At 42.1% G+C, this 13,485-nt stretch overlaps 1 protein-coding gene across 3 annotated transcripts in view; it reads right to left on the bottom strand.

The window, feature by feature from the left end:
• The window catches only part of Patj (PATJ crumbs cell polarity complex component), a 312,739-nt gene that overhangs the window by 209,250 nt on the left and 90,004 nt on the right, over positions 1 to 13,485 (bottom strand). For all 3 annotated transcript variants that reach the window (XM_021200048.2, XM_029539757.1, XM_029539756.1), the window contains exons 18-20: positions 6,856 to 7,065; positions 3,514 to 3,627; positions 755 to 1,162 (exon numbers count right to left, since the gene is read on the bottom strand). In XM_021200048.2, coding sequence (XP_021055707.1) covers positions 755 to 1,162; positions 3,514 to 3,627; positions 6,856 to 7,065 — 732 coding nt within the window. The remainder of the gene's footprint in view (positions 1 to 754; positions 1,163 to 3,513; positions 3,628 to 6,855; positions 7,066 to 13,485) is intronic.

The raw sequence follows: 13,485 nt of genomic DNA, 5'->3' as shown, positions 1-13,485 counted from the left end.
GGAGAGGAGAGGAGAGGAGAGGAGAGGAGAGGAGAGGAGAGAAGAGAAGAGAAGAAGGAAGAGAACTAATTAAATATAACTTTATTTTAAAAAATTAAGTTTACTGATGATTTAATAGTAAGGTTAACCTATTAAAAGGTAATGCTTCCTGCCAAGTTATAAATAGGCTGAGTCTCAAATGGGAAAGTAATTCTCTGGCACTCACTACTATTACATCACACATAACAGGGAGAATGCTATGAACAGCAAAGATAGAAATAATAATGTACAGTATATAATAATGTATAACATATAATAATATACTGTATGTTAATTTTGCCCTGATTTGCCCTGACAAATATACCACACAAGAAACACATAACCATGTTACCCTAAGGGAATTTAAAAGAAAATCTTAAGGATTAAAAGAACTCTTTATTGAACTAAGAAGTGAGAAGAAAAATGTTACACACACAAACAAAACAAAACAAAACCACCACTACCAATAACAACAACAACAAAAATAAAACAAAACAAAAAAACCAGTGAAAATCCACTAGACCAGTAAGGTAATCACAGCTCAGGATTCCAGAGAAGTGGTGTGATACAAAAAAGAATGACCTCAAGCGCATAGCTCGGCTCCTGGCAGTGCATCCTGTCAGCCATCCTAACTGTGAGAAGCCCATTTCATTTCTGCCTTATCTGTGGAAGCAATATGAGCGAGGGGTGGGGAGCAGAGCGGGGAGCAGGTGGTGGCTGAGTGGCAAAGCCGTACCATGTCTGCAGTGCTGTAGCTATACTGCTGCATCTCCTGGGGACAGGCACTCATCATGGACTCTGCATCGTGACACTCTAGCATTTCGCCTCCTGAGAGGTTAACATGTAGCCACTGTGTGCCAGCCTGGAGCTCCAGCAAGGGAGATGCAGGAGTGGCCTCCCGAATGTGTGCTGGTGGTGGGTTCGACTCCATGGCCCGGAGGTGATCTTGATAAAGTTCATATTCCTCATCTACAAGCATCTCTCTCTCCTCACCCCTGCCCTCCAGCGGAGGGCTCAGGAACTCATGCATTTCCCAGGCTTCCGAGCTGCTGTCCATGTCTTTTTGTTGGTACTGCAAAGACTTTCCCAAATCTAGAAAAGGTTCATCCACAAGTTCTTCAAGATATGGTTCATCTCTAAATCCCTGTAAAGAAAAGGTTTTGAGAAATGTTAGCTTCACTTGTCTTGAAGCTGCACTGTACACCTCAGCCAGGAAAAGTGCCGACCTGACTGGAGCACTCTGCCTTAACCAATGTGCCGTCAGAGTACATGCTCTTCTGTTATCACGAAACAGGAAGAAACTGCAGCTCATTCTGCACAGCCAGAAAATGCACAACTGAAAGCTTCATCATACGGTCACTACCGACAATTCTCCACCACAGTGAGGAATTTGGTCAAAATGCTACACCACTTATGTTTAACTCCTCTCTAACACAAATCATAGTTCATAACAGCAGACACATTTCCTACTTGAGATAGGAAAGACAGCAAGCTCAGCGTGGTCATGCTTGAGTAACTCAACAAGTGAAGCTATTAGACAGTTCAAAACCCATCCTTTTTTAATTTTTTGAAGGACAGAAGATTGAATGGAAGGCGCTACACTTCCCAGGCACAGCTCCACTGCTGAGCCCCACCTCTAGCCCTTTACACAATAAGCACATAGTCATATGTCAAGTACTTTGAGTAAGTATAATTTTCTCCTAATAAGCCAAATAACAGAAACAAGATTTTCACCTACACTGAGAATATGATAAAGAGGAATAAAAATATAGAATATAATTTCTGCCGAGCCTCTGCCCTAACTCTGGTGAGCCCATGGCTGCTGAACACAGAGGCCTAATTTCCTATAGATCAACACTCATCCTATTGTAAGCCCCATCCATTAAGCACTACCTAGTATAAGATCTACAATCAACCTGCCCCTCTGCTTTCTTCTCATAACTCAACAGTACATGGTTAAGCTTCACACTGAAACAGTAAATCAATACCACAAGCCTGGTCAAAAACCAGAGTCAGAGGATATATCTGAAAACATGACTTACAAAATTTTAACACAAAATGTCTACATTTTTAAGTGCAGTGGACTTTATGGGGATGCCTCTCAGTCTGAGACACTGTACATATGTCAGGAACACTGCTGAACAATTGTTACCAAGGAAAACAAAGAATAAAGTACATTGTAGGGATAAAAAGGGAACACCTGCTAAGACGAAAGGATGGACTATCCAGAGACTGCCCCACCAGGGGATCCATCCCATCATCAGCCACCAAACCCAGACACTATTGCATGTGCCAGCAAGATTTTGCTGAAGGGACCCTGATATAGCTGTCTTGTATGAGGCTATGTCAGTGCCTGGCAAACACAGAAGTGGATGCTCGCAATCATCTATAGAATGGAAACAGAGCACCCAATGGAGGAGCTAGAGAAAGAACCCAAGGTGCTGAAGGGGTCTGCAACCCTATAGATGGAACAACAATATGAACTAACCAGTACCCCCCAGAGCTCATGTCTCTAGCTGCATATGTAGCAGAAGATGGCCTAGTTGGCCATCATTGGGAAGAGAGGCCCCTAAATCTTGCAAACTTTATATACCCCAGTACAGGGGAATGCCAGGGCCAAGAAGTGGGAGTGGGTGGGTAGGGGAGCAGGGTTGGGGGAGGGTATAGGGAACTTTCGGGATAGCATTTGAAATGTAAATAAAGAAAATAGCTAATTAAAAAATTAAATAAATAAAAAGGGAACACTCAATACATACCATCTATGATTATAGCACCAAAGAGGTCTGAGTAGATAATCTTCTTGGGAAGGTATCAAATATGAATCTGCATGTTTGGCTCCATGTTCTACAGCATTTTACATTGATGTCTATTTCCATGCTTATTCTTTCTCCAAAATTTTAGATGTTTTTTAGTGTTTTTAAAATGCTTGTTCTTTTAAAATATTTTTATATTTATTTGGGAGTGGAAGATTTATCTGGGGGTAGAGAAGTGAAGTGCCTTGACACGTGTAAAAATCAAAGGGTCACTTGTGGGGGTTAGTTCTCTCCTATCTTGTAAGCTCCAGATTCAGAACTCAGGTCAGGTTTGATCGCAAGTGCCTCAATTGAGCCATGTTGTTAACCCCACTGTTTGTTCTTTGAAAATGCCTTACATCTTCTGTCATTAACAAGACAATGTTAGATCACATGAAAAATTTTTATTTAAAGAATACTAATTACAGAGAAAGAAGCTGGTAGGGCACATGTGTGATTGTGAGGGGGAGGGAGGAGTTCATTTGTAACTGTTTAACCAAGTGAGTGGTAACCAGTTTGTGTTCTCTCTCTCTCTCTCTCTCTCTCTCTCTCTCTCTCTCTCTCTCTCTCTCTCTCTCACNTCTCTCTCTCTCTCTCTCTCTCTCTCTCTCTCTCTCTCTCTCTCTCTCACACACACACACACACACACACACACACACACACACACACACACATTCAAATGGCAAATAACTTTACTAAATACCTGGGGCGCCTCAAGGATTAAAGACGAGTGGGTCTCATGAACAGTCTCTGGAGGCTCACTGTTGTCACCATTGTTGTTTGAATGTAAACTAAAATGTTCTTCCTTCTCATCTTCCTGAAAATAAAAACCACTTTTATGATCAAAAAATTCCTTCAGCTTCAACTTCTCTTTAGACAGTTCTCAACCATTGCAATAACTGAACAAAAGCTATGCAAATGTTATCAACAAAGCAAACATTTACCAACAATGAAAAGAAAATGAACTGTAGGCCACAACGCATCAATCTGAATTAAAGAAAAGCCACTCACCAGGAAAAGGCCTTGCAGGGACAGCCTGGCAGTGATCCCTGCACCAAGCACAGTACTCGATCACATTCACGTGCTCATCATCAATGGGCACTCTAAGAAGAGAGCACCTTACTGATGAGGAACGGGCTCAGTTACTGCTAGTCACTCAACAGTTACATGTCCAGAATCTGATTTCAGAGTCCTGGTCCTCATTTACCACTCTATGTAATTATACTTTTACAGATCAGCAACGTGGGTAGTGAGATGGAAAGGCCTCAGGGTACACAACCTGGAGACCACAGAGTACGCCACAGCTCTATAGCCAAGGGCTCCAGGGCCTGTGTGTCTACTTAGTGCTAAAGACACAGTACAGTTTTTAAAAGTCAGTTTATTATGATTTTTGTATCCCGTATGTTTGAGGTAAGTTTTCAGAAGAAAAGATGAGTTGCTAACATGGATAAGGTGATAATTTCTCATTGTAGTTCTATGAGTACAGTTATTATATGGCTTAATACTACAGAGGTAATTGTAATCCGCAGCTGTCCTGGGAGCCTCAAACTCTAAGGAGAAATGTAAGCCAAGTGACAACTCACGATGAGGTTAAATCCCTCCCAGGGCCATGCTCTAGGGTCTCAGCCTCTGCAGCACTCCCTCCTCTGCCAGCAGCACAACAGGATGCAGACTCTGTCCATAATAGGTGCCATCTTTTCACACCTCCTCAGACTTCTTAAAGCTGCTTAAAGGAAAAGCCTGTGCTGCCCCTCTCCTACAGGGCACACATGGCTAGGACTCTCCCATATAGCCATGATAACTGTCAGGGAAAACATAGACAAATACTTGCTACAACCCAAAAAGGTGAACCTTATAAAAATATTAATGTTCTTCCTCCTTAATATATGCAAAAACCACACTGTGTACTTCAATTTACCACCTGTTGCCTATGGCAGTACATCTCATATATGAAAAATTCAAGATCTTGGTTAGCCATGTACTTGACTTAATTTTAAATGATTAAAGTAATTGATAGGTGTTATATTCAGACATTTTAATGTGTATAGAGGAATAAAAAAATAATGCTTGTAGCGCAGGTGATTAGCATTGGGAAGCATGTGAGAGGCTTAAATTACAGTGACATACAAGTCCTAGAGTCAATCTCAAGCACAAAAGTGTAAAAAGAAGTACAAAGGTCATACTGCAGTTTCGGAATTCAAAAACACTTTGTGCACTGCTCATTATCCATAGATGTAGTGTGTGTGTGAGTGTAAGAACATAACTGTCACTACCTACCAAGCTAGTGAGGTGCCAGAGCTGCTGTCACGCAATATACTAATATATTTACACACGAAAAGAATTTTAGAGGCAAGAAAAAACTTTAGTTCTTTAGTCTTGCTCATTCCACTATGAATTTTTATAAACGATTCATAGAATAAAATTGGTCGACTTTATCAAATCACCAATATAATGTTTTTGAAATGCAAAGTACTGCATCAGAGCAGTATGGGCGACCCACTGAGGAGGGAGGCTTGTGAAGAACTGGCAGCCTGAGGACGGGGTCTCCATCTCCAGGTCAACCTTCTCCCTCTGGATTCTTTGTAGCCCACACACCTTTGAAGTCTGAAACTCACTGAGTTATTCAGAGCAAAGCTAGAAATAGGCTTTCTGAAGCCCAGTCTGAGAACCTACCATGACCAAATGACTGTTCAGATACCTGCAGGCAAACTAAACAGGATGCTGCAATAAAGCGAGCTTAGTGTGCTGTGCCTGAGAGAGTGTAAGGCTGGAAACTGTCCAGCCAAGCTCGTGCTTTGACCCCACTCCTTCTACTGATGGAAGTTTGGAAAAGTTGTTCAACTCCGTCTCCACTGGCCCATTTGTAATGAGTGACAAAAGGATGCTTAACATTGCTTTGAAGATAACACTAATTAATACACTTGAGTGGCTTAAAATATAGTGACGTACAATAAACATTTAAAACTAAGTGAAAACAATGAAGTATTTGTTTTGTACTGAGAATCTCAACAACACAATTTTAAGGAGCGATAGTCAAGCACAGTAACATGAAATAGTACATCTTACACGAAGATGACCTCAAAACAATCTGACCACAGAAAGGTTGTCAGTGCTAGGGGTCAAAAGACACGCTGATGACAGATGATGACAGGAAAGTATGAAAATTTCATTTCCATATGAACAAAAATATGAATTCCAGCTCACTATACCTTCTTAACATCAGTCTGAAACAGTGGTTCTCAACCTATGGGTTGCAACCCCTTTAGGGTGGAACAACCCTTTCACAGGAGTTACGTTTCAGATAATCTTGTGTATTAGATATTTACATCATAATTCATAATAGTAGCAAGTTGGTTAAAAAGTAGCAACAAAATAATTTTATGGTTGGGGTCACCACAACATGAGAAACTGTAATAGAGTAGCAAGATTAAGAAGGTTGGAAACAATTTACATTGAAGGGATTTGACTAGAACTCAGGATTCTATTTAGAAACCTGAAGGTAAAGGGGCAGTAGTAATAAAAGTAGCAGGGACAAGACTGGCGCCACCAGCAGTGAGCAGTCACTCAGTGTGTCGCATCCTGCGGTGGCATGGCCCTTGTTTCTGAAACTTGATCTGCTAAGTCAGAGACATCAGAAACTTGCTTACTGCTCTTTTGGAACAGTAGTTTGGTGCTAGGGACTCTGTTTGGGTGTGATGCCCAGCACCCACATTCACCTCTAACTACAGCTCAGGGAATCTGATGCACTCTTCTGGCCTCTATGGGCACTGCACACATACGCAAAAACCTCACACACCTGTGCACTAAAATAACATACCTGAGTTTAAAAAAAAGAAAAGAACAGAAACTTGCACAGGGTCAAACACACAGTAGGCCACATGGGATGGATTTCAAGGCTAGAGTGTCTGTTTCCCCTGTCCATGTTCTTTACCGTACTAGTTTTATTTCCCTTTCACACAATTCAAGCCTTACAGGTCTGGCAAATTTGTCTTCCAAGTTCATGTTGTTAACTACCACTTCTATACCAACTGAGTTCCAAACTTACCACCAGAGGCTTACAGATGCCAAGGTGCACAGCACCTGGGGGTACAGCCTTCAACACTTCCACAGCCTCAGCAAGAGTGGCATTGTCCAAAGAGAACTCATTGACAGAGACGAGGCGATCTCCAGGTAAAAGTTCTCCACTTCTTTCCGCTACACCATCTGCCACCAAGGAGCGAATCACGATCACTGACCGTGTGGGATCCAGGGGGTCCTACAAGTCAAATGAAAGAAAGACAGTCCCCTGAAAATAAATATGCAGCCTTAAGAAAGCTCATCTTTAACAAATCTGATTTGTTTATCTCACATGGCCAGTATTCTGCTGCTATTCTATAGACACTTAAATCAATGAAAACATCATTTTATATAAATTATAATATCAGCTTACATCATGGTAAAGACATTATCATAACAGTTTCAACTGTGGTCTAAATGCTCAATACATATAAATTTATTCTTTAAACTTTCAGTGACTGGTCACAAGAGATCTGAGAACAGTTAGGCAAGATTCTCTGACACTCTCAAACTTAGTTATATTGTAGGACAAAGACATGGGACTGGCCCATATGCAGACTAAGGGTAGCATAAACTAGAAACAACACTCCATCATTCAAATACAGCATTCTGCTAGGAAATCACTTACGCTCAGGAAGGAGAGAGAGAGAGAGAGAGAGAGAGAGAGAGAGAGAGAGAAAATAGTTTAAAAGTGTATTTAGGAGCTGAAAAGATAATTCACTAAGAGCACTTACTCCCAAATCATAGGACCCAGAGTTTGAATGTTGACCTATAATCCTACCTCCAAGTGGGGCAGACATGAGAGGATGCTGGGGTTTGCTGACTTCTATTCTACTGGAGAAAGGCCAGCCCAAGATTCAAGGAGAGATCCTGCCTCGAAGGAAAAGGCAGAGTAACAGAGGAGGGTACCTGGCACCCTCTTCTGGCCTCTGCAGTGTATGCAGGTACATGAACCTTACATGTGCACCATACACAGACTCATATAGACACAGACAAGGATACTGACAGACTGGTAGACAGATAGACAGACAGACAGACAGACACACACACACACACACACTAATAAATGTTGCATGGTAAAGTGACTGCCTGGCACGAGAGCATCAGCAACACACAAGCAGGTATGCGCTTACAGTGCATTTTTTAAAATAATTGAAATTATGACAGACTTAGGGGTCTAAATCAGAAAGATTCTAATATAAATACACAGAATTCATGAGCAAGCCAATAAGCAGACCTCTCATCAGTGGGAGGACCCTGTGTTCTCTGATGTGAGTACAGAAGATAACAGATATATTGATGCAGAAAAACCTGGAACTCAGAGTAATTCTCCTGCTTCAGTTTACTGAGCGATATGACTAGAGGTGTGAGCCACAATACCAAGCCTACTGTCTGAATTTCAGACCACAGAAAGTGATGCTGGGAAAATTAAGGAGCCTGGTCACCACTAGCCACTGGTGAGGGATAGAGTCGAGCTTCCGCAGGATGGCTGTCAGGAAGAACTCTGTATGAGGGAAAGGCACCCTGATGCAAATATCCTAGAGCCCAGTACAGCTCTGCCTGTTTGCTGGGATAGATGGGAATATGATGAAGCACTGTTCTAAGCCTTCCTCATCAACCAGCCACAGCACATCTGCGGCCACTGTTTCTGTGCTGCATGGACCGCTCTACACAGCCCACTGGAGTAAACCAGATTCTGCTGAGCTTGCTTCTATCAATTTCTTCCTGAGAGAAGAGGGAGAAACAAGCGGCAGGATTTACTGTAACACTTTGGGATTAGCAAAGCAAGGATGTGCCAAGATGCAGGCTGTATCTGTGAGAGGCACTGGGGGCTCGTTTGAAGATTTCTGGCTTTGCTTTCCACAACTCAGTGCATTCCTTTCAAAGCACTGCACAGAATTATAACAAAATATACACATCGACATCAACACAGCCTACACCAGCCTTTGAACAACACTCTCAAATACAATTCTTGCTTTTCCTTTTCAACTGACCTGTTTCCCAAGTGATCAGGTCCTTGTTAATTGTCTAGCATAATCTGATATTTAACAAGACATTTAATATGTAGCAAGAGAATTCAAAAAAAAAAAAAGGATCTTACTAATAAGGTATGTAATGTTAAGATGTAATTGCACTGTTATTTTCAAGTAGAGGGAGCTATTGTACAGGAAGAGAGCCGCAGGGCTGAGCAAAGGCAATATCACAGCAGCCATATGGAAGAGCTGTCCACTCTGTCACTGATAACCATGAATCACAACAAGCTTTCATTTTGAAATATGAAACCATTACATTTTAAGTTTAACACACTAATAAATAAGCTATACAATTATGTGCTTCATTTAGGATGTCAGTTTTTGATAAGAGGCTTTTTTATTGGGACAGGAGGGAAACCTCATGACATACATTGAAGGGAGGATGGAATGGCTTCCTATTAGTGATCACCAAACATTACCAGAAAGGCTAAGAGAAAAATACACCAAAACTAAATGATTTTCTAGGCTTGCTGTGGATACCCACTTGATACCATGTCCCACAAAACTGAACCAGAAACCGAAAAGGTGAATGAGCATGTTCCAATTGAAGCTGACAAACAAGTATTAGAAAGAGCATCACTATAAAACGATGATGATTCATTGAGAAATAGTGAAAATAGTTCTGCTGTGGAAAAATAATGAATTTCATTTATTACAGAAAAGTCAAGTGAGTCCTTGTGTACACAGAGCAGAGTCGGCTTCAGAATGCAAACTAGTGTTAGGGGCACTTGCTTACTAAAACCATTCAGGCTTGGCATCCTAGTTAGTCAAATAGTTGGACTACTTTTTCCTGGAGGACAGCACCCAAAGATTGCTTCTTTGTGGCTTATAGAAAGAAAACTGAAGCATTCTCTCTGTCTGTCTGTCTCTCTCTCTCTCTCATACACACACACACACACACACACACACACACACACACACACCGTGAAGCTTCCTATCACTTCCTAGCCACTGTCCTGAGGATGATGCTCCTGACTGTACAATTTCCCACATCCAATGTACTGGCTAGTTTTGTGTCAACTTGACACAGCTGGAGTTATCACAGAGAAAGGAGCTTCAGTTGGGGAAATGCCGCCAGGAGATCCAGCTGTAAGGCATTTTCTCAATTAGTGACCAAGAGGGGAGGGCCCCTTGTGGGTGGGACCATCTCTGGGCTGGTAGTCTTGGGTTCTATAAGAGAGCAGGCTGAGCAAGCCAGGGGAAGCAAGCCAGTAAAGAACATCCCTCCATGGCCTCTGCATCAGCTCCTGCTTTCTGACCTGCTTGAGTTCCAGTCCTGAATTCCTTTGGTGATGAACAGCAATATGGGAATGTAAGCTGAATAAACCCTTTGCTCTCCAACTTGCTTCTTGGTCATGATGTTTTGTCCAGGAATAGAAACCCTGACTAAGACATCCCATAACGAGCAAGTGATTTCTGCAATCAATCAAGCAGCTGCTCTTACCTACTGGGATGGCTGCTTTTTGACTCTTTGCTACATGGAAAGTCCTCAAACATTATCCTGAGAAATGTGGCCTCTCACTAGAAATGTCCACTTTTTAAAAATAGTCTATAATATCATAAACATGGTCTACCAAACAAGATGGTGAAGATATTTCTCAAAATTGCCACTGAATCTTGAGGCCCTGCAACCAAATAAATCTTCATCATTCTCACCAGATTTTATCACCTTTCACCAGTGTGTGTGTGGGGGCTGGTGCAGTGTGTGTGTGTGTGTGTGTGTGTGTGTGTGTGTGTTACACATACACCATGCCATCAGAGGACTCCTGCTGGAGTCAGATCTCTCCTACTCGGGTTACTGTGTTTAGCAGCATGTGCCTTTACCCTCAGATCCATCTTGACAGTCACTATCATAATTTTTCAATCTCTCATGTTTCCCCTTTTAATGAAGAGAACTGCAAGGTGCTGCCTTAGAGTGAACCTCCAAAAGAGGGCACCAATGGCCAATCACAGAGCATAAGAAAACTTGCCAGTTGCCTTAGGAAGGAAAGTCCTCCTGTTTATTCAAAAGCTCTGTGTGCTATTACATCTTCCACAGTAGGTGGCCCAGGTTTGTTTTAACTCAACCATTTATGAAATGGATGTTTCATGAGAGTGTTACGTTCTTTAAAAGGACAGAACTCCTCGAATCAACTAAGAACAGCAAATCTCCAGGGCACAAGGCACACTCAGCTATGCAGCACTGGCCAGTGAGCTCTGTCTCACAAGCCAGTCAAGACATCTGACTGAAGAAAGGGCATCTAGAACATTTTCGAACTCTTGAGGTTATGCTACGGTTTGATATTTATTCTGAATATTGGATTCTGCAATCTTTAGGGAGATCCAACCTAACAAAGAGACCCCTTTCTCCCTGGCACACACTTGCCCTTTTGCCCTCGCACTGAGGTGCATATTTTACAAGTCAAACTCTTATCCTTCCATGTCTTCTATCAGCTCCTCCTCTGCCAGCCCACTGCCTTGCTTAGCCTCACACTGCTTCCTGCCTGGATTCATGTTACAATCTGACACCAGGCTTACACTCTCTAATCTCATCCCCTTCAGTGCACCTTCTACAGAGATAATAGAAACTTTAAGAAAATCAAGATAAAAATGGACCTAAGAAAGAGAACAGACATACTGAACAAAGGTTTTCTGCACCCATGAACTCATAGAAGCTGAAGCACCTACACAAGAGGAGGCCAGGTGCCAGGCAGTGGTGGCGCACGCCTTTAATCCCCACACTTGGGAGGCAGAGGCAGGCAGATTTCTGAGTTCTAAGTCAGCCCGGACTACATAGTGAGTTCCAAGACAGACAGAGCTACACAGAGAAACCCTGTCTCAACAAACAAACAAACAAACAAACAAACAAACAAACAAAAGAGGAGGCCAGGCAATATTCTAACAAGGAAAGAGAGAGAGGGCACTCACAAGTTCCCTCCACATCACAGGAACCGCTGACTGCTCCCGACTGACTGGCAGAGGGACAGTTTTCTTTAAGAGTGAAGCCCCAGTGAACGGCACCACACTCAGTACATGGGCAACACAAACTGGAATCCATAGGCCATTAGAAGGAAAAGAAAACTGAGGCAGCAGGGAGGGAGAAAGGATCTGGGAAGAATGGGGGTAAGGCTATGTGAACGTGATCATAAATATTGTGATAGCCTCGAAGAATTAAAATAGTTCTTTAAAATTAAAACAAGACCTAAAAAGTAAAACAAAAATATGATCACAGCCCCCTCCTCTGCTTAAAACATGTAATGACAGTATTGTCTTTAGGATTAAATCCCAACTCTTAAATTTTATGCAGAGAAATACCTGTGGGTGTGCAGTTCAGTCCCACTGTGTCCATGGCTGCTCCTCTGTGCCACACCTTATCACAACAGCACAGGACAACTGAAACTCATGGGGCTGTGCAAGCTGCCCTTGTCAGGAATGTCTCCCTGGCCACTGCCACTCATCCACATCTTTGCCAACGTGGGTCTCCTCCAACAAGATGCCTTCCCAGTTCCCCACACACTGAAATATTTTTCTATTTAGTGAGGTCAATTTATCACTTCCCATACTATATTTTCATACTATCCCATACTATATTTATTTCCAAACTGTGTGTATATATATTTCCATACTACAGAGTTAGGTGCCCAGTTAAATGTACCCAGAGTATTTTGTAATGCCTTATTATATGACATGATAATTTTACTATAAGCATTATAACTGTCTTACTAAAAACAAAACAATCTACAGAGTGAGTTCCAGGACAGCCAGGGCTACACAGAGAAACTCTTGTCTTGAAAAAAAAAACCAAAACCAAAACCAAACTGAACCAAAATAAACCAAAACAAGAAGGTAAAAATGAGCTGAGGACTGGCATTCATCAACCTGTTTTATGACCGAGGATGCTCTGTGATGAACTATCTGCTGCCTTATTCCTGCCACAATGCCTTCCCTGCCATGACAGACAGTGAACCTTAAACTGTAAGCCACAATACCCCCCCCCCTTTTAGTTAATTACTTTGTTAGGTGTTTTGTAACAGCAGTGAGAAAAGTACCTAATAAAATATTGTTTTGAAAGTCAATCAAAGCTGCTAAGCAAGCAGGAAAATACAGCCACACACCAATACAGTACAACAGAGTGTTGTAGTGTTGCAAAAGAATGGCCAACCATGGGGCCAGTGAGACAGCTTGGCCGGTAAGACCACTTATTGACATCCCTGAAAACCTGGATTTCATTTGCAGAACCAACATGGTGGAGGGAGAGAACCACAAGAAAGGAACAGGCTTCTATAAGTTACCCTATGATCTCAGACACAACATGGTATGTGCACATGCAAGGACACGCAAATGCACACTTGTATACACAAATGCATAATCAATCAGCAGACAAACTCAGCATTTAAAGAGCATATAGTGTTCTTGCACAGTACCCAAGTTCAGTTCCTAATACTAAAATCCAGTAGCTCACAACTAAATGTAACACCAGCTCCAAGGACTGGACACACACACACACACACACACACACACATACAGACACACACACACACACACAGACACACACACACACACACAGACACACACACACACAGACACACACACACACACACAGACAC

The sequence above is a fragment of the Mus pahari genome, chromosome 6, assembly GCF_900095145.1.
Source record: "Mus pahari chromosome 6, PAHARI_EIJ_v1.1, whole genome shotgun sequence".
Classification (NCBI taxonomy): Eukaryota; Metazoa; Chordata; class Mammalia; order Rodentia; family Muridae; genus Mus; species Mus pahari.
Note: the sequence above shows the minus strand (reverse complement) of the source record. Positions and strands in the feature narration are given on the sequence as shown.